At 44.0% G+C, this 27,398-nt stretch overlaps 1 protein-coding gene across 6 annotated transcripts in view; it reads left to right on the forward strand.

Moving 5' to 3' along the window:
- LOC123511364 (bromodomain-containing protein 7-like) overlaps positions 1–27,398 on the forward strand; it is a 473,159-nt gene that overhangs the window by 133,194 nt on the left and 312,567 nt on the right. For 4 of the 6 annotated variants that reach the window (XM_045267176.1, XM_045267179.1, XM_045267177.1 and 1 more), the window contains exon 5: positions 18,119–18,271. In XM_045267176.1, coding sequence (XP_045123111.1) covers positions 18,119–18,271 — 153 coding nt within the window. Of the gene's footprint in view, positions 1–5,117; positions 6,707–6,910; positions 7,026–18,118; positions 18,272–27,398 lie in introns of those variants that run through there. The other 2 variants (XM_045267182.1, XM_045267181.1) reach the window with 2 other exon arrangements.

The raw sequence follows: 27,398 nt of genomic DNA on the forward strand, positions 1-27,398 counted from the left end.
AAAAAATTAGAATGTATGGACCATCTGATTAGGGATAAACCAGATATTATGTGTATAGTGGAGACTAAATTGAGACCGAATATACAAATAGATTGGTTTGGAGGGGGAAATTATAGAATGTAGAGAAAAGATAGAGTGAATAAAAATGGAGGTGGAATAATTGTGTTAACAAGAAAAGATTTATTAGTGCAAAATGTGTGCCTTGGAGGAGACGAGGAGGAAGTGGTGGGTGTGGTGGTGACTGATGGAAGGCAAGATATCAATATTGTAACAGTGTATGTACCACCAAAAACAAGTGCATGGTCAAACGATCAATATAATAGTATGGTGGAAAGCACATTGGAAAGAATGAGAAATGAAGCTGCAAAGAAAGCAAAAATGGTTATAGTTGGAGATTTCAACTGTAAAGACGTCAATTGGGAAGAATTTGAAGTGGGAAATAGTGGAGAATGGGGTGAGCAGCTATTAAATTATGCGGTGGGAAATTTGATGAGTGGGTGAGGCATCCAACAAGGGGAAGGAGGGGTGATGCCCCGTCGAGACTGGACTTGATATTCACAAAGGGAGTAATTCTAGAAAATGAGATTGAGCATGAGTGTCCTTTGGGGAAGAGTGATCATGAATTATTGAAATTTGAGGTAAAGGTGGGGTTCAGCAAAGATAATGAAGTTGGATACAAGGAGGAATGCCTAAATTATGCTAAGGAAGATATAAGGAGCTGAGAGAAATTATTTTGGAAATGTGGATTGGTCTGAAATGTACCAGGAAACAAACTTGCAGTTAAAATATGAAACATTTATGGAAATATATAGTGAGGCCACAGAGAACTTTGTTTCTGTCACAGACACCTGTTTTTCATACAAAATATAGCAGTTCCACTGCTCCACATAATATCTTTTCGCTGAGAAACCACCCGCTTTAGCGCTACGCCTGGCAGCGCGGCGCTCATTGCTGCCGCCAGCACACTGCGTGCCAGTGCGTGGGCAACTGTCAGTTATTTCTCGGCGCGCAGAGCGAGTAGACATGCGTTTCCGCCGCTGCTTCCTTTCTTCCTCGCCTTTTTTCGCCTTCTTTTCTCCTCCTGTTTCTATGGAGGAAAATTCTAGTGATGTTCCTGTGTCTCCGGGGCTGTCTGTTCCCGTCCTGGAGGGTGTTTTGGCCAGCCATATGGACGCCCCTGCCGGTCCTTCTGCAGTGTTTACGTCTCCTTCGCCACAGCCCACGAGGCGGATTTGCTCTAGGCCTGACTGTTCCAGGGTCTTGGGTAGTGTCCTCCATGATCTTACGTCTCCTTCGCCACAGCCCACGAGGCGGATTTGCTCTAGGCCTGACTGTTCCAGGGTCTTGGGTAGTGTCCTCCATGATCTTCATTCGGTCTGTATCAAGTGCAGGGAGTACTGCAGCCTAGGTAAGAGGTGTGATGAATGTTCTGGCTGGAGCAAGGATAAGATTCTTACCGCCTACAAGTATCAATGCGGGTTGAGGCACAAGCGGGAGGCTAAAGCTAACTTAAAGGGTAAGTCTAAGGGCTCTCTTACCCGGTCTGGTATCAGCAGTGACACGAGCCATATGTCTGGGGATTCTAGCTCTCAGGTCTCCTCTGCTGGTTCTGTTGGAGGTGTTGCCCTTCAGCCAGGCAGTGTAATTTCTCAGGATGAGCTCACTGCTGATGATTCAGCTTCTCAGCAGGGGTCTAAGCCTCCAGTCTCTATAGATCTTTCCCTGTTTTTGGATTCCTGGCAGGAGCAACTCCTTGCTTCTGTTGACAGCCTGGTGTCTTCATGGTTGGGAGAGTTACATAACCCTGTGTCTTCCCTGGCTACTGACCCACCTCTTTCAGCTCTCCCCTCGTCCTCGGACAGAGACCTGATGAAGTTCAGTGTCCTGCTCCCCCCAGAGTCCTGACGCAAAAAGATGTGTGCAGTCACATCAAGTCAGGGGGCCAGGGGGGGCCGTCCGGGGGCTTGAGGTGGCTTCCAAGCGTTCTCATCCTCCTAAGAATGACGCTAGAAGGATCAAGAAGTCCCGCCCCACCTCAGTGGTGACCGGTACCCTGGCTCCTTCCCAGGCCTGGTCGGTGGGGGGGGACAGGGAGAGGGTGGACCAGTGCACTGCTCCTGGCCCCTCCCTCAAGGCCCAGGGTGAGGGCCCAGGCAAGGGGGATGCTCTGCCCCTTCGCCTACCAGGTGGCTTGCCCACTCCCTTTCCACGGGCTGCCACCTATGTCCTTTCGGCCGCTAGGGGCTCAGAGTCAGCCGACCCCCCTACGTCCTACCAAACCCACTGTCTTACGCCAGAGAGGCGCCAGGACCTCCTTTCCCCTCGAGGTGTGCGCTTCCCCTCTGAGGCTGGCGTCTCCGCTCCTGGAGGCACCCCCCGGACTGCCCGTCTCCGGGGTAGTGACCTTCTCCTCATGGATAGCACTGATAGACAGGTACTCCATGGTTCCCCCCGGCCTTCTTGTTTGGGGTGGCAGGGCCCGGCCTCCTTGTCTCCAGGACCTGCCCCGTCCCTCCACATCCCCGGGGGGCTGGAGGAGGATGAGACCCAGTCCCCATCGGCCTCCATGTACCATCGCATGATGGATTACATCAATTCAGTGTTTGAGGACGCGAGGGGCCAAAGGCTTGAGCAAGAGGCTCCTCTCGTGCCCGGAGCTGGTGCACCTGAGTCACAGGGAGGGCCATTTCTCCTCGCTAGGGCTCAACCCCTCCAGTTCTTCAGGGAGGAAGCCAACAATGCTTACCTGAAGGCCAATGACAGGAAGCCGGCTTCTCTTGGTTATCCTTCAGGCAGGTTTGCCAGGATGTACGCAGTATTGGACCAGGAAGGCTCAGGGAAGGCTACTGCCGTTAACCAGGACTTGCACCATGCCTTGAACTCGGGCTCCCGTGAGCCAAGGGTTATCCGTGACCAGCAGGAGGTCGCCAGGATGGAGGGAGTGGTTGGTCGTTCTCTGGACGCACTCAACTACTCTTTTTGGTGCTTAGGTGCCCTTCACCTACTGACGGTACCGCATCTCCCCTCACACCTGTTGGATTTAGAGGGACAGCTCTTTAAGCCTGTTCGTATGGCCTTGAATGACATCTGCCGTGATTCTACTTACGTCAATGCCAATCTTCGGGCCTGGAGAAGGGAGTCCTACATTGCCCACCTCAGACCCACCTTCTCTCAGGTGGAGAAGGGCATCCTTAGACGGTCCCCCATCTTTTCTCCTCTCCTCTTTGATGAGGCCAAGCTGCAGGAGGTGTTCCAGTCTTCCAAGAGTAATGCTGCCATGACTCTCCATGAGACTGCTCTCAGGGCCCTGGCTCGTCCACATCCGGCCACCGGTACTCCCTTGATGGAGCGCGGTTCTCATCTTCCTACCCCCTCAGCCTCGAGGCCTCCGGCTGCTCCTCCCCAGCGAGCACAAGTTCACCCTCGTCTTGGGAATCCTCGGGGTGGATCTTCCGGACCGCTCTCTGCCTGCCCTAGTGGGCAGTCAGGAGGATGGAGGGGTAAGCACTTTCGGAAATGACAGTCTTTCTCACCATGGGGTGGTGGGGGGCTGTCTGGCCCTTTGCTGGGAAGGTTGGCTCAAGATTGGGGCAGAGGAATGGGTCCTCAGCGTTCTGCGGGAAGGCTACCAGATCCCTTTCTCTTCCCCTCCACCCCTGACCACTCTCTTCGAGGATCGCAGGGGTTATGCCCCAGGGTCACCCAAGGGTCTCGCCCTCGAGATGGAGCTTCAGCGTCTCTGGACAAAAGGGGCTATAGAGGAAGCGCCCTCCCCAGGTTTCTACAGCCATGTGTTTGTCGTTCCAAAGGCCACAGGCGGGTTCCGCCCATCATCAACCTCTCCTCCTCAACAAGTACGTCACCACCAAATTCAGGATGGAGACTGTCCGGACGGTAATGTCGGCCATCCGACAGGACGACTGGATGGTGTCACTGGACCTTCAAGACGCATATCTTCAGGTGCCCATTCATCCCCACAGCCGTCAGTTCCTGCGCTTTGTGTGGGAGGGGTACCACTTTCAGTTTCGAGTCCTCTGCTTTGGTCTCTCCAATGCTCCGCAGGTTTTCACTCGTCTGATGGTCCTGTCTCGGCGGAGTTCCATCGTTGGGGCTTCCGCATCCTTCGCTACCTCGACAACTGGTTGGTACTGGCCTCTTCAGCGGTAGAAGCTCGACACGCCACAGCTTGTCTGCTCAGGCTCTGCTCGGACCTGGGTATCCGAGTAAATTGGGAGAAGTCATCCCTGACCCCTGCACAGGAGAAGACTTTCCTCGGGATGGTGATTCGCTCCCCTCTTTTGAGGGTTTTCCCGACCCAGGGGAGGATTCGAGGCCTCCAGGATTTACTCCGCTCCTTCCTCAGTTGCCCGTCCCCCCCAGCGGAGCACTGGTTGAGACTTCTGGAGCACATGTCTTCCCTCATACATCTAATGCTGGGATCCAGGAGGCAGACGCGTCTCCTGCAGATCCAACTGAACCAGCAATGGGACAGGTGGTCGATGCTAGACGACCATCCAGTCAGCTGGGACAGTGCTTCACGTCAGGACCTGGAATGGTGCCTGGAGGACGAGAACTTGGGGCAGGGTCAGCCTCTTCAGGTTGCCATTCCGGACCACCTTCTCTACACGGATGCCTCTACAGTCGGCTGGGGTGCGTCGCTCCTCCAGGCTTCTGTGAGTGGCCTGTGGAACATCCAGGAACAGACGCTCCACGTGAACGTTTTAGAACTCTGTGCGATCCGCCTCGGCCTCCAGCACTTCACAAAGGTGGTGAGGGGCTCAGTTGTCGCTGTCTTCTCGGACAACACCACGGCCCTCGCTTACCTGCACAGGGAGGGGGGTACTCACTCTATCCTTCTCAACCTCGAGGCACGCCAGGTCCTCGACTGGGCAGAAGCGCATGCAGTGTCGATCTTGTCCCAGTTTGTGAGGGGCTCAGTCAATGTGGTGGCCGACTGCCTCAGCCGCCGACACCAATCCCTGTCCACAGAGTAGACCTTACATATGGATGTTTGTCACCTGCTGTGGCGGGTCTGGGGCTACCCGACAGTCGACCTGTTCGCCACTGTCTCACCACCGGATTCGAACTTTGTGTCTCCTTTCAGGATCCGCGCCATCGCCACAGACACCTTCCTCTACAATTGGGACAACCAGGATCTGTACGCCTTTCCACCCTTCCGCCTCATCAGGAGAGTTCTCAACAAGCTCCGGGCTTTCCGGAACACCCGTCTCATCCTCATAGCCCCTTACTGGCCTCAGAAGGAATGGTTTCCAGATCTGTTGGCGGCATCGGTGGAGCCTCCCCGCCGCCTCCCTTTTCGCAAAGATCTATTGAGACAGCCACACATCCACAAGTTCCACATTGGTCTTCCCGGGCTTCAACTGACAGGGTGGAGACTATCCAGCGCTTTTTGAGGCACAGGGGTTTCTCCTCTAAGGTGGCCCAGTTCTTATCTCACGACAAGAGGCCTTCCTCTGCTTCTAACTATCAGCACAAGTGGAAGGTGTACAGGAAATGGTGCAAAGATCACGGCCACACCGTCTCCAATCCCACGGTCCAAAAGGTCGCAGATTTTCTCGTTCACCTGCGCCAGGATTGCAATCTCTCTACCTCTGCCATTAAGGGTTATAAAGCCATGCTGAATGGAGTCTTTGCAATCAGGGGCGTGGACCTCAACAATGACCGGGTGTTGAGTGCTATTGTCAAGGCGTGCTCTTCTCAACCCTGCAGACCTACTAGGAATCTTAGTCCTTCCTGGAACCTGGATGTAGTTCTTCGCTACCTGTCCAAGGCCCCCTTCAAGCCCCTTCGGCTCTCGTCCTCCAGGGACCTGTCCAGGAAGACTCTTTTTCTCCTGGCATTAGCTACAGCGCAGAGGATAGGTGAGATCCAGGCCCTCTCCTCCCGGACTAGCTGGCAAGGACAGGATCTTATGGTCTGCTATCTCCCTGAGTTCATTGCTAAGATGGATACGGGAGTTCACAGCACGCCCCGGGAATTCCGTATTAAGAGCCTTACTTCCATTCTCGGTTCCATGGATGAGGAGCGCTTTTTGTGCCCTGTTCGGGCTCTCTGCCACTACTTACAACGGACTGCTTCAGAGACAAGGCCCAGGAATCTGTTTGTTGCAGTTAAACGCCCTTCTTGACCTATAACGAAAGCGGCCATCTCATACTTCCTCAGGGATACCATCAAGTCTGCCCATGAGGCTATTTCTGACTCTGTCTGCCTCGAGGTCAATGCCCATGCCCATGACATCCATGGCATTGCTGCCTCCATGCTCCTCTGGGAAAACTGCTCGGTTCCGACCATCCTGAAGACAGCACGCTGGAGGACTCACTCGGTCTTTGCTGACCATTATCTCCGCGATATAGTGCGGAAGGAAAGCGACGTTTTTTCCCTGGGTCCAGTTGTTGCAGCCGGTCACATTGTGGGCTGACAACTACCACAAGGTCCTCCTTGCTCTGGGGTAACGCTTCGGCTCCCTCAGGTGAACACCCCAGTGCTCACTTACACTGCTCGTCTTAGTTGATTGGGTCAGTAGCCGGGGTTCTCTCCTCTGCATCAGGGTATTGAACACACTCCTGGAACACTCAGCCCCTGACCCCTAAGGCCTGCTCCCTTTTAGACACACGGGTTAGGAGGACCTCCCAAACCCTCAGCCGAGCCCGCTGTCACCCCTATCCTGCCCGGCCTCAGCCAAGAGGTTAGTGTCTACATATGGACAGTTTGTTTTCACCCTCTACGCCTGGCACTTTCTTCTGACTCCCGCCTCCTTCAATGTTGGAGTCTGCTATATTATGTATGAAAAACAGGTGTCTGACAGAAATCTAATTTTTAATACTAAAATTGATTTCTTCACTTACCTGTTTTTCATACAAAACTTCACTGCCCTCCCTTCCTCCCCCAGTCAGGTTCTCTCCCTTGAGAAATAACTGACGGTTGCCCATGCAGTGTGTTGGCGGCAGCAATGAGCGCTGCGCTGCCAGGCGTAGCGCTAAAGCGGGTGGTTTCTCGGCGAAAAGGTATGTGGAGCAGTGGAACTGCTATATTTTGTATGAAAAACAGGTAAGTGAAGAAATCAATTTTAGTATTAAAAATTAGATGTCAAAATATACAAAGAAAAGCTTAAAGGGAGAACAATGGTTTAACAAAACCTGTGACAAGGCAAAAAGGGAGAAGGAAAAGGCATGGGAAAAAATACAAGAGAAATAATAAGGAAGTGGAGAGAGAAGCATATAGGAATGCAAGAAATAAATATGTTCAAGTGAGAAGAAGGGCACAACAAGAATTTGAACAGAGAATAGTGGAGAATTGTGAAAGTGATCCCAAAATGTTTTATAAATTCATTAATGAGTAAATTACAGAAAAAAGAAACAACTGATAAATTAAAGGTTGGAGATTATATATATGAAGATACAAGTGTTATTGTTGGAAAACTGAATGAGAATTTCTGCAAAGTATTCACAGAAGAAACACAATTCAATCGACAGATGTTACCTGTGACAAGATGGATGCAAGAAATTATAGTAACAAAGAGTGACATTGCAAAAGTTTTGAGTCAATTACATGTTAACAAGGCAATGGGACCAGATGGTGTGTGTGGAAAAATGTTAAAAGAATGTCAAGCAGTTGCTAGATCCAATTTTAGATTTAACAAGAACATCTATCAACACGGGACAGGTGCCAGTAGAATGGAAAAGGGCAAATATAGTACCAATTTACAAAAGTGGATGTCGCATGGAACCATTGAATTATAGACCTGTTTCATTGACCAGCATTATGTGTAAGATATGTGAAGAAGTGATCAAAAGCAAGTAGTGTGAGTTCCTGGAAAACGAAGAAATACTAAGTGAGAAACAGTTTGGTTTTAGAAAAGGGAAATCGTGTGTATCAAATTTGCTATGTTTCTACTCAAGAGTGGTCGATATTTTACAAGAGATGGATGGATGGGTTGATTGTGTATACCTAGACTTAAAAAAACATTTGATGAAGTACCACATAACAGATTGATGTGGAAGTTAAGTAGCATCGGAGGAATAAGGGGAAATCTGATGGAGTGGATGAGAAATTGTTTGACAGGCAGAGAAATGAGGAGGGTAGTGAAGGGAGTTTTGGAGGTAACCAGAACCATAGCTCCACTGCCGAGTTTTATTACAAGGTACATGCGAGCGGTAACACAGAGACCCAACAGGTATTACAGATGAACCTGGACTTGTAGGCAGGAAGGCAGCCGGCCAGCAAGTGACCTGCGCTGCTCTGACCGGACTATATATACAGTAGTATAGGTGACGGTGAACAGGCATGTTAACAAGCTTAGGGTACTTTGTTGGTAATAACAATCCAATGATAATCTTAACTCTTAGGCGAACACTCGGCAGTTGTACATAAAAACCCTATTATTATATTTACAGTTTTACACCACAGTACTCCCTCCAGAAGTACAAAGTACCAAAAGATTACAAGCAAAACAGAACACAGCATACCCCAAATGAACATCAAGCAATAAAAAAAAAAACTAATAATAATAAAATAAATAAACATGAAACATAGACTTCACATAAATATCACAAAAGTGTGTATACAATAACAATCAAAAGTAGTGATACTCTGGGTTGACACGAAAACGCACTACCCTACCGGAACGCGTATGTTGAGGAGAGCCAGAAACAAGGTCTGGAAAAAGAGGAATAGAGAGAGAGGAAGGAGAGACAAGAGGATTACTTAAAGAACTGCCACAATCTACACTCGCATGAGGAACAGGGAACGGGTCCTTCGGCAGCTTATAGGTAGGCTTAAGGCGATCAACAGAAACTGCCGTTTCCCCCTGAGGAAGCTGAAGAATGAAGTACTTTTGCTCTCTCCGAACAACATCGTACGGACCAGTATAAGGTGCCTCCAAACTCTTCCGAACACAGTCAACACGCACCCAGACCCGAGGGCACGTACGCAAGTCCTTAGGGACATAAGAATCACTAAGTCACCAGCTGCAAAGGATTCAAAATTTATAGCCCTCATTTCCTTGATGAAGAACTGCAAGGTGTCATCCGTAGTGTGAGTCTGTGAAGCATCAGAAAATAGCAGGTGAGGACACATCATGTACGCCCCTGTAACAGCAGTAAAAGGCGAAAAATTAGAACTATAGAGAGCTACAGCTCAGGCCCTGTAATCACAAATAGGTAAATACACACTAAAAGAAAAAAAATGTAAAATATACACCAAGAAGAGAAAAAGAAGAAATTAAATCAGTCAAAGACCTACTAAAAAATCTAAACGACGAAGATAGGCAGAACTTTGTAGAGGAGGTAGAAGAAATAAACAGAATGCGACCATATCAAAAAGGAAAAACGATACCAATTAAGATACTACTAAAATCACAAGCAGCAACAGAAGAAATATTATATAGAACAACTAAACTCAGAGTAACAGAAGGTTGCAAGGATATATATATATATATATATATATATATATATATATATATATATATATATATATAAAGAAAAATAGAAATGAGGAAGAAAGGAAGAGATACAACGAACTGGCGGCAGCAGTAAGGGAAAGAAATTAATGAAAGGTCAGAAGAGGAAAAAAGGCATTTTTTTGGAGAATTCTAGGAGACAGGATAAGGAAATGGTATATAAAAGAGAAAGAAGAGGAAAAAGTGGAACATGTTTAACTAAAAGTGATAAAGGCAAGAGACTAAAAATGATGTATACTAACAAAGACAGGGTTTTATCAAGTAAATTAGAATTAAGAGATTACATAAAGAAAGAACTGGATATTGTATGCCTGGCTGAAACAAAACTAAATGAGGCAATCAAAATAGACTTGGATAATAGGTATAATGTATGGAGAAGAGACAGAGGGGGTAAAGGAGGAGGAGGAGTCATGATAATGTTAAGGAAGGACATGGTGATAAACCAAGTGGAATATGGGGAAGGAAAAGCAGAAGTACTGTATGTTAAGATTCATATTAATAAAAAAGAGTTAACAATCATTGTAACATATGTGCCACCAAAAACAAATTCATGAACCAATCAAGAATATAAAGACATGATAGATGACACAATAAGGAGTCTAACGAGAATCATTAAAGAAAGAAGAAAAGTGATATTAGTAGGAGATTTCAACTGTAAAGAAGTGGACTGGGAAAATTATGTAAGTGGTATGGGGGAAAAAGCCTGGGGAGAAAGATTCCTGAACCTAATGATAGATAATATGATGGACCAAAGAGTAAAGGAAAACACAAGATTCAGATGAAACGACGAGCCAGTGGGATTGGGCCTGGTTTTTACAAGAGGTATACAAATGAGTGATGATATAAGATATAAGTACCCATTGGGAAAGGGTGACCACGTAATATTAGAAATGGATATAGAAGAGGGAAAGGAAGATAGAGACGATTCATACAAAGGAGACCAATTAAACTACAGAAAGGCTGATATTGAGAATCTCAAGAACCACTTTAAATACGTTAACTGGGAGGAGATGGAAAACTCAGAGACAGTGCAAGAGAAGTATAACTTATTTTTGGAAGTATACAAAACAGGAGTCAGGGAATATGTCCCGAAATATAGACCTAAAGAAGAAGGAAAGAAAGATTGGTTTAATGCAAAGTGTGCTAGGGCAAAGAAGAAAAAGAGATGGAGCATGGAAAAGGTGGAGGAGAAATAGAAATCCAGTAAATAAGGAAAATTTCAAGGCAACGAGAAATTAATATATTAAGGTGAGGAAGGATGAGGGAAAAAACTATGAAAAGGACATTGTCGAAATTGTTCTACAGATTCATAAATGGAAAAATTAGGCAAAAAGAAACAATAGAAAGGTTAAAAGGAGAGAACAGGATGATGGAAGACCCAAAAAGTATGGCAGAACTATTAAATTATATATTCCAGAAGGTCTTTACTAAGGAATCCAAATTTGAAAGGCCACAGGGTAATAGAGAGACCGTCTAAGGCAACCCCCGTTTAACGAAGGTTCCCACAACGAAATTTCGCTACAACGAAGGTTTCATTTTACTACCATCTGCTCGTTTAACGAACACCAAACTCGCTTTAACGAAGTTTTATCCAGGTAAATTTTTTTCCAAATTTGAAAGCCCCACCATATCACGCAAGCTGACAGGCTTTTGAATACACCAGGAGCTGCTGGTACTAAGGCCTGCCTCAAGAAAAATCCTGGGACCCCTATAGAATAAAGATCAAGATCAAGATCAAGCCTCTTGTGGGCAACACGCGCAACATTCACTCCCCAGTCAAAACATAACAGCGTCAGCAGCAGCTTGTCTTCCCTAGCTCAACTTACCACCAAAATGCCCTGCAATTGGCCTAGTGTTCGTAAGAAGACCAGGAAGTCTCACTCTCCAAATGAAGCTAGATATTATTCACAGACACGAGAGAGGCCAGAAACCTATAGCAGTGCTGGCCACTATCTTGACTCCATATTATACTGTCTCTATTTTCAAGTCAGCAGACTCTATTAAGAAGGCTGGTGAGACCGTATCTTCCTTGCAAGCTAAAAGAACCACCTGAACTCGTGACTCTACAATGGATAAAATGGAAAGCCTTGTGGAAATGTGGTACGTAAGTTTTGTATGCAGTACAATGATGCGCACTTTGTTTACATTCCAGAGGTTGCCGGTTAGTGTTTTTCCCGTTTCTCTCTCCCTCCCTTCATAAAGTTAAGATCATCAACATTATAAAGTTACATACATACATACATTAGTGTACATTATAATGACTTAAATTAAACTATCTAAATGTTTAACTTCATAATTTTTACTTTCATTAAACCTTTTACTGTACTATGATGCATTCTTGCTTTGCTTATTCTCAATGGAAGTTCAAATCAGGGGTTAAACTTGTTATAATCGGTTCGCTTAACGAAGTTTCGCTTAACGAAGTGTTTTTTAGGAACGTAACCCCTTCGCTAAACGGGGGTTGCCTGTATATGAAAAAGGTTGAAGTAACCAAGCTTGAAATGAAAATGTTAATGAAGGAATTGGATGAAGGGAAGGCAATGGGACTGTATGAAGTCTCAGGCAGAATACTGAAATAATGTAGGGAAGAACTAGCAAGTCGTATATGAGTCGCCCTGTGCCATTTTGTCGTAACCCCGTCAACCCTACTTTTGAGTAAAACGAGCTCAAAGTTAAACACTGAAAACGCGCATGAAATCGGTCAGAATTATATAAGATTATACATCAAATGAAAGATCTCGGGTAGTTTTGTTTAGTTATGATGGTTTTCAATAGTAAATCCGAAACTTTTGGGTTCATGTCCGTAGATTATTTAGCTTATTTCCGTAGCGGTAAATGTCTTATACATGAAATGGTTTCTAAGGTACTAGTTTAAGAATACATGTTAAAATTAGGAGTGTGTGAAGATTTCACGATGATAGCTGCAAAAGTCGATTTTATAATTTTTTTTGAGCGAAAAATAAATAATTTATTATTAGCGCAACTTTCATTATCCTTCCAAGTATGTTTCATTTTCTATTATTGTTCAAAAGGGTTGACTTAAGGTAAAAGTATGTATTTATGCATTGTCTTTACCTAAAATACAAAAATGAAAGTTTCTATTAATTTTTTATTATTGTTAAGAAATATTTTTTTCTCTTTATGACAAAAATAAATGATGGTTTGCTCTCATCATTATCAGGATCAAGGTTTTTATGATCCCAACGATGCCCTTAGCGGATTTTCCAACCAAGTAAATACCCATTCAACCCACCAAGAAGGATTGACTGAGGATTTATTTCACGGTTTGTGGCCACAGCAGGACTGTGACACTTTCGTCAGGTTCTTTCAATAGTTGAGGAAGTCATCTTCTAGGGTATCTGTGTCGTCAGGGTTATCTTCAGCAGCACCTGCAACCAGCAGTACCTGGGCAGCGAAGAGGTCGTTGTACCAGGGCTTGTACTCGAGGGGAATGAAGCTCAGCAGGTGGATGAGGTCTGCCAACTTCTCTGGTCGTAGCACCACACCCTGGGGATACTTCGCTGGCAGGTTGATGGTGGTGAGGTCGAAGTTCTTCGGATCATAGGTAGCTTCTCTCTCCTTCTGCAGTTTCACTTGGAGTGGTGTCCCGATGTCATCGACGTACGTATGCCAGATGCTCATACCTTGCTTGTATTCTTCAGTGTACATGAACATCCTGCCTTCTTTTTAGCTTGACTTGGCAACCTGGGTCTTCGTACACTTGGACTGGAGGGGCTGAAGATCCACGAACTGCTCACCCGTCATCTGGACCACATTGAAGGGGTGTTCACGTCGTGCCTCCCTCATCAGCTCGACATAGTGATCTGTAAATCTCCCACCCACGAAAGAAGTTCTCCAGGTTGCTGAAGTCACGATCGCATGACATGTACGAGTGGCCAGACATCAAGAAGTAGTGCTTGATCAAGCAGAACCTCCCACTCTGGACGAAATGTAGCATCAGAAGTAAGAGGTTGAGGTTCTTGTTCTGGCCACCACAGTTGTCACTGAAGATTACAAGCTTGGTCATCGAGGCAGGGACATACGTGTTGATGTTGTGGAGGAGGCAGCTGCCGATATCACTCAAACCTCTCTTGGCGAGCGACTCGTTCCACACGTACAGCGTAGCAGGGGTGGTCTCCTTGAGGTTGTGGACGCCAAAGTTATAGGTCCACATCTTCCTCTTGTAGTAAGCGACGTTGGTGGAAAGACGTGGCGTGACAAGAGTCTGCTGAAGGTCCATGGCAAAAGCAAACAGGGTGGAGTTGGTGTCCTGTTTGTACGCAGTCATGAGATCTCTTGCCACCTTCGCCTTCAGGAGATGAACTTTCTTATGCGTGAGCAGCTGACTCTTCTTTGTCTCGTCCCTGTTCACTGTTGCCACCTCTACCTCGTTGGCAATCTTGTCGCAGTAGCTGCACGTGGCGACCATGGGAGGTCTGGAACCGATGTTGAACCTTGAAAATGCCCTGCTGTACCTATCGAAGCGCATGATCTTCTCTGCAGGCACGTCCTTCTCAGCACACCACTCCTTGAAGAGGTCCTAGCAGCGTTTGTGAGAGTAGCCAGGAGGAAGGTAGACGCGATATTGGCTCTTCACATGTGAGTAGTGAGAGGTACACGTGGGCAGGGACATGATGTTGTCGTGGACAAGCTGCATCATTGTCAGGAGTTTTGTTGTGTGGTGGTGCTGTCTTCCCACGACAATCAACAGGGGCCACACCAGTCCCCCCCACCATCCTCTTCAAAACATAGGACACACGCCTTTCACTGGTGCTGTGTATGCTGAAGAACGCTTTCTTGCACACCACGGTCCTCGTGTTGTCCACATACACAGCATATTCGAACGTCGCCTTCCTCCTGCTGTTGGGTCACATGTGGATTGCTGACCTCCCTTGAGATCACCGCCTTGGACAGGTAAGCAGACTGGGGCTTGCTGTCTGCCATCTTCCAATATCCACTGAAGATCTCCTGCACAGTGTGGTCTCCAAGCATGGTAAAGCAGACCTTAGGACACTCACATGGTTCCCCAACCTTACGAGCAGCCACAACCTTCTTCTTTGCCAATCTCACGTACTCCAAACCGCTGTCTCTCCTCTTCTTGGCAACAACTTTCTGCCACTGAGACTTATCAGCCTTCCTTTTCTTCTGGGGGCCTTCAGCAGGTTGACAAGGCTCTTCCAAGGCTGGAGAAGTTGAAGGGGCACTGGTAGAAGCCATAACTTCAGGAAAAGAGTAGTGTAGGTCTTGCCGTGGCGAGTTAAAGGGCGACGACCGCGACGCACGTGGCACGGCGTGGGTGTGACGTCATGCGCTTACGCGCTGCTGATTGGCTGGCTGCCAGCAGCTGTGAGCGTGGAGATACGACAACACCGCTCGGGATACAACATGTTAGTCTCGACTTTCCCTGTCATAATTTGCGCGACTTTGCACCTTGTTTTAGGTGCCCAAATGGTCGAGTTTGGCTTGGCCGACCTTAGCATACAACTTTTACACCCTTCCCCTACACCGAGCAACCTTTAACTCAGAATCTCAAATTTCTTGGGTTACGACAATATGGTAACATCATAAAATGCTCAATAGAAAATGGAACAGTGTTAGTAGAATGGAAAAGAGCTGAGGTGGTTCCCATATATAAGAGCGGAAGGAAGGAAGAACCTTTAAATTACAGACTGGTATCACTAACTAGTGTAATATGCAAGATGTGTGGAAGAATAATAAAGAAACAGTGGATCGAGTTCCTTGAAGACAACAAATTAATATCAAATAGCCAATTTGGTTTTAGAAAAAGACGGTAATGTGTAACTAATTTACTGAGTTTCTATTGTAGAATAGTTGATAGAGTACAAGAGAGAGAGGGATGGGTTGACTGTATTTATTTGGAATTAAAAAAGGCATTTGACAAAATGCCACATGCAAGATTACTGTGGAAGTTAGAGGAGAAGGGTGGCTTAAAAGGAAGCACATTGAGATGGATGGAAAATTATTTTAGGGGGGAGAGAAATAAGGACTGTAGTTAGAGATATGAAGTCCAAGTGGAGAGCAGTAGAAAGCGGAGTGCCGCAGGGGTCAGTATTAGCACCAATACTTTTCCTCATATATATAAACGACATGCCAGAAGGAGTGAACAGCTACATAAATCTGTCTGCAGACGATATGAAACTGTGCAGAGTGTTAAAGCAAAAAGAGGATTGTGAAATACTGCTGGAAGACCTACATAAGATCTGGGAATGGAGTAAAAAGTGGGAAATGGAATTCAATGTGGAGAAAAACCATGTCATGGAAATGGGAAAGAGCAAAAGACGACCCGTGAGAATCTATAAGATGGGAGATGGAGTAGAACTGGAGAAAGTAAAAAAGGAAAAGGACTTAGGAGTGACGATGGAAGAAAACAATCAACTGGTAAGCCATATTGATAGAATTTTCAGAGAGACATATAATTTGCTAAGGAATATTGGATTAGCATTTCACTACATGTACAAAGAAATGATGAAGAAATGGATAAGCACTATAATAAGACCCAGATTGGAATATGCAGGAGTAGTGTGGACCCCTCATAAAAAGAAACACATAAGGAAGTTGGAGAGACTACAAAAAATGGCTACAAGAATGGTTCTAGAATTTGAAGGGATGACATATGAGGAGAGACTAAAGGCTATGAATCTACCAACCCTGGAACAGAGAAGAGAGAGAGGGGATCTGATACAAGTTTGTAAGAGTATTGAGTGGTAGGATAACACAAGTTGAGACAAGGTACTTTATTCTCTAATATTTCGGTCACAAGACCATCTTCAGAGAGAGTGTACAGGCAAACGGAAAACATCAGCTTATATACTTCATTGGCGAGTCAGCCTGCTGGGTGGCTGAGAATGACGGCTCGTGATTGGCAGAAATCCGAGAGGGTAAGTTTAGCTGCCACCCTCGCTATCTGCACAGAACCTTCCCTGTGGTTGGTGACATTCCCTGTGCTGATGTATGCCGACTCAAGCAGTTTTCTCGTGTTTTTGTCCAATTGATCGTGGAGTATTCTGGCTCCCTCCCAGTTTGGTAAATGTCCATGGCTGTCTACGTGAACGACGAGAGAGTTGGAAGTTGCGTGTCACCGGAGGTCGTATTTATGCTTGTATAGCCTTTTCTTTAGGCCACGGGAAGTTTCCCTGATGTAGCTGGCTGTGCAGCCCCCACATGGGATGCTCTAGATAATGCTGTCCTTCGCTTCCTCCTTGTTTCTACTCGCTGCAGATACCAAGTCCCCTAACTTTCTGCCTGCAGCATAGGCTATGTTAATTCCATTTCTTTCTAGGAGGCGTGTCATGGGTTGAGCCTGCCTGTTGTAATTAAGGGCTGCACAGCCAGCTACATCGGGGAAACTTCCCATGGCCTAAAGAAAAGGCTATACGAGCATAAATACGACCTCCGCGACATGCAACTTCCAACTCTCTAGTCGTTCACGTAGACAGCCATGGACATTTACCAAACTGGGAGGGAGCCAGAATACTCCATGATCAATTGGACAAAAACACGAGAAAACTGCTTGAGTCGGCATACATCAGCACAGGGAATGTCACCAACCACAGGGAAGGTTCTGTGCAGATAGCGAGGGTGGCAGCTAAACTTACCCTCTCGGATTTCTGCCAATCACGAGCCGTCATTCCCAGCCACCCAGCAAGCTGACTCGCCAATGAAGTATATAAGCTGACATTTTCCGTTTGCCTGTACACTCTCTCTGAAGATGGTCTTGTGACCGAAACGTTAGAGAATAAAGTACCTTGACTCAACTTGTGTTTTCCTACCACTCAATACTCACATTTGTCTTCATCTCAACAAGAAGTTTATAAATTGATCAACGGAATGGACCAAGTGGATAATGAGAAACTGATCCTGAGAGAAGAATATGACATTCGGAGCACAAGATTGCATAGTAAAAAGATGAGAAAGGGAAGATGTCTGAGAAATGTTAAAAAATATAGTTTCCCACAAAGATAGTGTTGAGACTTGGAACAGTTTAAGTGAAGAAATGGTGTCAGCAATGAGTGTGCATAGTTTTAAAGAAAAATTGGATAAGTGTAGATATGGAGACGGGGCTACACGAGCATGAAGACCAGGCCCTGTAAAACTACAACTAGGTAAATACAACTAGATAAATACACACTTGGTTGAGTGTAGATCCCCAAAGTGTAAAATACAGAGGGTAAAGAAAAGTCTCAGTAAAAACTCCATTGTCATTGTGATTTTACTGTGAGTTTTCTTCACCTAATATATATATATATATATATATATATATATATATATATATATATATATATATATATATATATATATATATATAATACAGTCAACCCTCGGCTATCGCGACTTCCGCTATCGCGTTTTATTGCTATCTCGCACCCATGAAAAGCTGCTAAAATTTCAATATCGCGACCTCAGATGCCTGCTATCGCGCGCCGAGCCATGACGTCATGGGATATCTGAGCGCTCATTAGCCAAAACCGCCTTCCCGCCAAGATCAATTCGGCTATCGCGTTTTCGGCTATAGCGCGGCTATTTCAATTGGGCGCGATAGCCGAGGGTTATGTATATATATATATATATATATATATATATATATATATATATATATATATATTTATTTTTTTTTTTTAGGTTTTTGGAGAAGATTCTGTCATGGATGAGCAGCCTCCACCATCTAAAAAACCACACTTGGAAGTGATTGGGGCAAGTGGCAGCAGGTCATCTCCCACCTTAGAGCCAAGTATAATTAATTACAAAGACAAAGAAGCAAATTCAGCTCTCATGGTTAGTATGTTTGTTTTTTTAATAAATATTAACATTTTTAAGTTAAGTAGGAGTACTAATGGAGTATTTCCTAAGATAAGGACGTTATAAGTAGTCTTTCATATTGCAGTTTTACTCAAAATTAATCTTTTTTCACATAGAACATGCTTCTTATGATAGCATTTATAATGCTCCATATCTACCCAGCTGTTTATTTCCACATTCAAAAACTTTTGTCATATTCCATATCATGCAACCCTACCTCCCTCAGTTGAGATTGTCATTCCTTCTTAAGACATGCTTCTATGTGGACTCAAATTTCCTACAGTGGCACAAGTTATCTGTCTAGCTGTTTGCTGTTTGTTAGCCTTATGTCTGAGTTGTCTCCCCATCAGAAGAGTTTGCTCTTTTCACCTTGTTAAAAACAGTAGTAGCAAGGCTCCCTGCATCCAAATGGCCTATGATGGTCAGGAGCTGCTTCACCACTGTATGTGTAGTGCTAGCTCTCCACCTAGCTCTTCTTTGTTTTGACATTCTTTATTGATCAGGACAGTCTGTGGTTCTTTTGGTTACAGGAGAGTTCTCAGGACTGCCCACAAAGACCCACACACTGTATGCATTGTCTGCTGTGAATGGTTTTTCTGATGCAAACATGTTTCATAAGTGTGCTGTATGGAGCCCTAAGCTGGTTTTTAGTACCCTTAAATACTTGTAGACCTTGCAGAAAAGGTGAGAGTATAAGATTAGGAAGAAAACTTGCCTCTCCAGGTAGCTTTTCCTTTCCTGTGTCTCGTGAGGCTTCTCAGTCTCTCGCTGCCTCGGGATCAGACAAGGATTCAGTGTATGGTTCAGTGGGACCAAAGGATTCTGTCTCTCAGGTTCCCAGTTCTTAAGATCCTCCTAGGGATATGTTTTCCTTCTTCAGGTATTTTGCTTCCTTCCTGGGAAGGTAAACCAGCAGGTTTCTATTCCTGCCATGTTGTTTGTGCCAGTGGCTAAGGAGACAGAGGGTAGGTTAGCTACTAATGCTGCCTCACTTCTAGCTGTGTCCTCACTCTCGGTTCAAGGTACAGTGCAGTCTCCTATCAATTCCCCTCCTGGTCTTGGTGCAAGACAGAAAGTGAAATCATTCCTATCCGGCTGGTGGAGGGTGACCAGGAGCAGGAGAGGTCCAGGTGGTGATTTAGGTTTAGCTCAGGCAATATTGTCCTTTAGATCTTCTATAAATAAGCACTCTAGGCCTCCCAAAGATGCTCCATGGAGGATCAAGTGACCTCATCTTTGGGTGGAGGGAGACCTGGCTCATTCATGTTCAGGATCGCTTTCATGACATGGTTAGAGTAGGAACAGGTGTGTATTTACAGGACCAAACCCCCTCCCATAGGCCGTAGGTGAGGGTCAGTCTATGCTTCTCTAAGGTGCTCGGACTTAAGAATCCGCTAAGCCCACAGCCAGAGGTGGGTGCAGTGCAGGCCATACCTTATGCCCACCCTCAGTCCATGGAGCACACAGGAACACTGGATCATGTTTTTTTTTTTTTTTTTTTTTATGTAGGAAAGGGCCAGCCAAGGGAAAAAAAAAAAAAAAAAAAAAAAAGAAGGCCCACTTGAGTGCTGGCTCTCTACAGAGATGAAAAAGCATCAGCCAAAATTAGGAAGCAAATGCCTTGATACCTCCCTCTTAAAAGAAGACAAGTCATAGGAAGTCAGAAATACAGATGCAGGGAGGGAGCTCCAGAGTTTACCAGTGAAAGGTGTGAATGATTGACAGTACTGGTTAACTCTTGCATTAGGGAGTTGGATAAAATAGAGATGAGAGGAAGAAGAAAGCCTTGTGCAGCGAGGCCGCAGGAGGGAAATCATGCAGTTAGCAAGATCAGTAGAACAGTTGGCATGAAAATAGCGATAAAAGATAGAAAGAGATGCAACATTTTCGGTGGTGAGAAAGAGGCTGAAGACAGTCAGAGGAGGGGAGTTGATGAGACGAAAAGCTTTTGATTCCACCTTATCTAGTAAAACTGTGTGACTGGAACTCCCCCCAAACATGTGAAGATTACTCCATAAAGGGGCGGATAAGACCCTTATACAGAGTAAGCAGTTGGAGGGGTAAAAAAGAAACTGGTGGAGACGCTGCAGAATACCTAACTTCATAGAAGCTGTTTTAGCAAGAGATAAAATGTGAAGTTTCCAGTTAAGATTATGAGTAAAGGACAGACTGAGGATATTCAGTGTGGAAGAGGGAGATAGTTGAGTGTCATTGAAGAAGAGGGGATAGTTGTCTGGAAGGTTGTGTTGACTTGATAGATGGAGGAATTGAGTTTTTGAGGCATTAAAAACTACAAGATTTTCTATGCCCCAATCGGAAATCTTAGAAAGATTGGAAGTCAGACGTTCTGTGGCGTCCCTGTGGGATCTGCTGATTTCCTGAAGGGTTGGTCCTCTCTGAAAGGATGTGGAAAGATGTAGGGTGGTATCATCAGCGTAGCAGTGGATAGAGCAAGAAGTTTAGTTAAGAAGGTCATTAATGAATAATAGAAAGAGAGTGGGTGACAGGACAGAACCCTGAGGAACTCCACTATTAATAGATTTAAGAGCAGCAATAAAACGGTCAGAAAGGAAACTTGAGATAAAGTTGCAGAGAAAGAAGGATAGAAGCTGTAGGAGGGCAGTTTTGAAATCAAAGCTTTATGCAATACTCTATCAAAAGCTTTTGATATGTCTAATGCTACAGCAAAAGTTTCGTCGAAATCTCTAAAAGAGGATGACCAAGACTCAGTAAGGAAAGCCAGAAGATCACCAGTCGAGCGACCTTGAAGGAAGTCATACTGGTGATCAGATGGAAGATTGTGAAGTGACAGATGGTTGAGAATCTTCCTATTCAGGATAGATTAAAAAACTTTAGACAAGCAAGAGATTAAAGCTATAGGACGGGGTAGTTTGAGGGATTAGAATGGTCACCCTTTTTAGGAACAGGCCGAATGTAGGTAAACTTCTAGCAAAAAGGAAAGGTAGAAGTCAATAGACAAAGTTGAAAGAGTTTGGCCAGGCAAGGTCCAAGCATGGAAGCACTGTTTTTGAGAACAATAGGAGGGACCCCATCAGGGCCATAGTTTTCCGAGGTTGTAGGCCAGAGAGGGCATGGAAAACATCATTACGAAGAATTTTAATTGTAGACATGCAATAGTCAGAGGGAGGAGGACAAGGAGGGACAAGCCCAGAATCATTCAAGGTGGAGTTGTGAGCAAAGGTTTGAGAGAAGAGTTCAGCTTTAGAGACAGAAGAGATGGCAGTGGTGCCATCAGGATGAAATAAAGGAGGGAAAGATGAAGAAGTGAAGTTATTTATGTTTTTGGCTAGATGCCAGAAGTCTCAAAGGGAGTTTGAGTTTGAAAGATCTTCACATTTTCTACTTATGAAGGAGTGTTTGGCAAGTTGAAGAACAGACTTGGCATGATTCCAGGCAGAGATATAAAGTGTGTGAGATTCAGGAGATGGAAGGCTCAAGTACCTTTCGTGGGCAACCTCTCCATCATGTATAGCACGAGAACAGGCTGAGTTAAACCAAGGTTTAGAAGGTTTAGGTTGAGGAAAAGAATGAAGAATGTACACCTCCATGCCAGACACTAACACCTCTGTTATGCGTTCAGCACAAAAAGATGGGTTTCTGACACGAAAGCAGTAATCATTCCAGGGAAAATCAGCATAATACCTCACGTCCCCCACAACTGGCAGAGGCAAAATGCCAAAGGCACCTTCACTTTGGGGGATCCTGTGGAGGGATTGGAAAAATAGGACAAGATACAGAAATTAGATTGTGATCGGAGGAACCCAACAGAGAAGATAGGGTGACATCATAAGCAGAAGGATTAGAGGTGAGGAAAAAATCAAGAATGTTGGGCATGTCTCCAAGATGGTCAGGAATATGAGTAGGGTGTTGCACCAGTTGCTCTGGGTCATGGTGGATAGCAAAGTTGAAGGCTAGTTCACCAGGATGGTCAGTGAAGGGAGAGGAAAGCCAAAGCTGATAGTGAACATTGAAATCTCCAAGAATGGAAATCTCTGTGTAAGGGTAGAGGGACAGAATGTGCTCCACTTTAGAAGTTAAGTAGTCGAAAAATTTACTATAGTCAGAAGAGTTAGGGGAGAGATAGACAGCACAGATTAATTTAGTTAGAGAGTGACTGTTGAGTCAAAGCCAGATGGTGGGAAACTTGGAAGATTCAAGAGCATGGGCACGAGAGCAAGTTAATTAAGTCATTGTGTACATAGACGCAACATCCAGCTTTGGAACGTAAATGAGACTAGAGAAAATAGAAGGGAACCTCAGACAGCTGTGTTTCGGTGAGGAAGAGAAGATGAGGTTTAGTAGAGGAGAGGTGGTGTTCTACAGATTGAAAATTAGATCTAAGACCTCGAATGTTGCAGAAGTTAATGTAGAAAAAGTTGAGGGAGGTGTCAAGGTATTTGTGGTTGTCACTGAGAGAGTCCAGCCTGGGGACATTTTTGGTCCCCTCTCCAGAAGGGGACTTTGAGGCATGGTTTGGAGTACCCATTTTTCTTTTAAATTTTGATTTTCAAGTGAAAGGTGTATGTGTGGTAAGTGCATGTAGTTTTGTGTGAAGAAGGAGAGTTGTCTTTAGAGTGCAGGCTGTGACTCCCATCTTGAGTTGTGAGACACAAAGGGAAATGTTCAGCAAGATCACAACTAGCTTTAATGGAAGGTTCACAGCACCCCTGAACTAGTGCTATTAGATATCTCTGGGAGTTGGTTATTGTTTCGGTAGGCGTCTACTACCTCCTCCATTGCCTCATATCACCACAATCAGAGTGTGACAACAAGACATGTGGATGGACTACTACAGGATCATGGTCCATTTTCTTACCCTTTCGGAATCCCAATTTTGTCCCAAGTTCCCTCTGGAACACCTGAGGATCATTAGAGGAAATCATTTGGAGGATGGATCTAGTACAAGAACCAATGCAGTGATGTTTCTCCAATTTTTCATGCTCTGATAACTACATTGTCCATTGTTTTCCAGAAGCATTTGATTTTGCAGAAGAGGTTCACAGTCCAGCAGTACCAGAGGAAGTCAGGCTTGAGGTGGATAAACACAGGTTTAAGCAGGCCACAGCCTATGGATTTCTCACTAGAGCAGTGGTTCTCAAAGTGGTTGATATCAATCCCCAGGGGTCAATGGTACCATCCAAGGGGTTGATGAATATCCAGGGGGTTGAAAAGGGGTTGATGAATAACCAAGGAGATGTTGAATATTATTGCTGGGATCAAAGAGACCATTAAAGTTTCTATTTAAGATGTGGAGTTCTCAGAACTAAGCCACTAGATGTCACTGTTGCTATATGTCTCTTAGTGACTTTTTTTTATGTTAGTGGGAGAACTGCCAAGGACAAAAAAAAAAAAAAAAAAAGAGAAAAATAGGGCCTCTGGAATTGCAGTCTCCATAAAAGATTTGAAAGAATTATTCAAAAGCCTGGGACAAATGTCTTGACACCTCTCTCTTAAAAGAAGTTAAGTCGTAGGAAGATGGATATACAGAAGCAAGTAGGGAGTTTACCAGTTAAAGATATGAATTATTGAGAATACTAGGTAACTCTTGTATTAAAGGGTTGGGCAAAATAGGAACGAGAGAAAGAAAATAGCCATGGGCAGCGAGGCCACAGGAGGAGGAGAGGCATACAGTTAGCAATATCAGTAGAGCAGTTAACATAAAAATAGTGATAAAAGATAGAAAGGGATGCAACATTTTGGCGGTGAAAAGCTATAATATTGTTGTATCAAATTCCAAGTGCATACAGATGAGTAGAACATATTGATTATTATGATACTGTTGACATCCTGTATCTACTTTTAGATATCCTGTATGGATAATTTTGGGAGGAATTGGTCAAACCAGAAATATTTTTTTATGATTTTCTTCTAATACTGCTGTCAATATCTTAAATACGTGGCATATTACATGTCAAAAATCTATTGATTTGGACAATGAAAAAGGTAAAAACTTTGACTGTACTATATAGTATGACCCAACATACTCAGTAACATCATGAAATATAGATATAGTTTTTTTTTCATGGGATTTTAGCATCTCTTTCACAATGCGAGCCCAAGTCAAGATGAAGATCAAGACACGGCAAAATAATTGAGCACCAGAATAAGCATAACACAAGACTACCTTAGAGTAAAAAGAGAGGAATATGTGAAGCTTTTCTCCTCAGGGCATAGGGGCATGGATATTACAGCAGGAATTAACTGATTGTCCAACAATGTATTTGTTAAGTTGAACAAGTGGCCAGCCCAGGTTGGGTTAGACAGCAACACTCTCGCCAGAATACTTGAGCTGTTGTTTCCATTTACTAGTAACTTCGTCTGTGTGGTTTGGACTTTTACATGACACACACATGTTGTCTTTGACTGGATTAATACACTTCCAATCAAGGGTGTACTCTTTTGGAAATGTGAAAATGACCAAATAAGCCTCAATGCCAATTCAATAAAAAAATCAACTTCTCTACATTTGTTCATCAATAGGGTTTGATTCGGCCTGTGTTACTACTTAGAAGGAATTATGTTGAAAATATATAACATAAACTTATTGCATCTCTATAGAATGACACAGTAGGTATATTGTATATTACTCATGTGAGTGAAGAAGACATGTCTTGTAGTGCCACCTGGTGACAACTACTTTTTCTGAAAACTCCCCATTAGTACTCTCTCTCTCTCTCTCTCTCTCTCTCCCTCTCTCTCTCTCTCTCTCTCTCTCTCTCTCTCTCTCTCTCTCTCTCTCTCTCTCTCTCTCTCTCTCTCTCTCTCTCTCTCTCTCTCTCTCTCTCTCTCTCTCTCTCTCTCTCTCTCTCTCTCTCTCTCTCTCTCTCTCTCTCTCTCTCTCATACACACACACACAGGATAAAACAAGCAGAATAGACATTACATGGAAGAAAGAGACTAGGAATGGAATACAAGTGACTTACATGAATATAGATGGATTTCTGTCTAAGAGGCTAGAATGTATGGATTACCTAAGAAATAACGAACCGGACATAATGTGTGTAGTGGAAACAAAGCTAAGGCCCGAAATAAAGCTAGATTGGTTTGTTGTAAAACACTACAAAGTATGGAGAAATGATAGAAAAAATACAGGAGGTGATGGTATAATGGTTCTTAATAAGGAAGATCTGATAGTGAAGGAGGTGAACTATAGTAAGAGAAATGAGGAAGTGATAAGTATGCTTATAACAGATGGCAAGAGGGACATTAATATTATAACAGTATACATAGCACCCAGAACCAGTGCTTGGGAATATGAACAGTACCAAATGGTGATGAGAAATACTCTAGACAGAATGAAGCAAGAACTCATCAGAAAGGATAGAGTGATTGATGATAGTCGGAGACCTTAATTGTAAAGAAATAGTGTGGGAAGACTACGAAGTGGTGAACGGTGGTGAGTGGGCAGAGGAATTGTTAAAGGTAGCAACAAATAACTTGATGACACAGTGGGTGAGATCACCAACAAGGTGCAGGGGACAAGATGTTGCAGCAAGGTTGGATTTGGTATTTACCAGGGGCATCTCTCTAAAAGAGAAATTCAACATAAATGTCCCTTGGGGAGAAGCGATCATGATGTCCTAAGCTTTGAGCTGGATACGAAATTAAGCACGAATAAGATTGTGCAACGCAGTGAGGAAAAATTAAATTATATTAGGGTAAATTATAACCATATAAGGGAGTTCTTTAATGAAATTGACTGGTCCGTGGTATACCAGGAAAGGGATATGCAATTGAAATACGATAAATTTATGGATTTGTATAACTCTGCTGTGAAAAAGTTTGTGCCATATTACAGAAATTACATAAATTATTTGAGGGGGAGAGAAATAAGGACGGTAGTTAAAGATATGAAGTCCAAGTGGAGAGCAGTAGAAAGCAGAGTGCCACAGGGGTCAATATTGGCACCAATACTTTTCCTCATTTATATTAACGACATGCCAGAAGAAGTGAGCAGCTACATAAATCTGTTTGCAGATGATATGAAACTGTGCAGAGTTATAAAGCAAAAAGGATTATGAAATACTGCAAGAAGACCTAAATAAGATCTGGGAATGGAGTAAAAAGTGGGAAATGGAATTCAATGTGAACAAAAGCTATGTCATGGAAATGGGAAAGAGTGAAAGACGACCTGTGGGAATCTATAAGATGGGAGATGGAGTTGAACTGGAGAATGTTAAAAAGGAAAAGGACTTAGGAGTGACAATGGAAGAAAACAATCAACCAGTAAGCCATATTGATAGATTTTTTAGAGAAACATATAATTTGCTAAGGAATATTGGAATAGCATTTCACTATATGGACAAAGAAATGATGAAGAAATTGATAAGTACTATAATAAGACCCAGATTGGAATATGCAGGAGTAGTGTGGACCCCTCATAAAAATAAACACATAAGGAAATTGGAGAGACTACAATAAATGGCTACAAGAATGATTCCAGAATTTGAAGGGATGACATATGAGGAGAGACTAAAGGCTATGGATCTACCAACCCTGGAACAAAGAAGGGAGAGAGGAGACCTGATACAAGTTTATAAATTGATCAATGGAATGGATCAAGTGGATAATGAGAAACTGATCCTGAGAGAAGAATATGACATCCGAAGCACAAGATCGCATAGTAAAAAGCTGAGAAAAGGAAGATGTCTGAGAGATGTTAAAAAATATAGTTTCCCGCAAAGATGTATTAAGACGTGGAACAGTTTAAATGAAGAAGTAGTGTCTGCAACGAGTGTGCATACTTTTAAAGTATGATTGGATTAGTGTAGATATGGAGATGGGGCCACACGAGTGAGTATAAAGCCCAGGCCCTGTAAAACTACAACTAGGTAAATACATAGAGAGACGTATAATTTGCTAAGGAATATTGGATTAGCATTTCATTATATGGACAAAGAAATGATGAAGAAATTGATAAGTACTAAAATAAGACCTAGATTGGAATATGCAGGAGTTGTGTGGACCCCCCATGAAAAGAAACACATAAAGAAATTGTAGAGGCTACAAAATATGGCTACAAGAATGGTTCCAGAATTTAAAGGGATGACATATGAGGGGAGACTAAAAAAAATGGATCTAC

The sequence above is a fragment of the Portunus trituberculatus genome, chromosome 31 (assembly GCF_017591435.1).
Source record: "Portunus trituberculatus isolate SZX2019 chromosome 31, ASM1759143v1, whole genome shotgun sequence".
Taxonomy (NCBI): Eukaryota; Metazoa; Arthropoda; class Malacostraca; order Decapoda; family Portunidae; genus Portunus; species Portunus trituberculatus.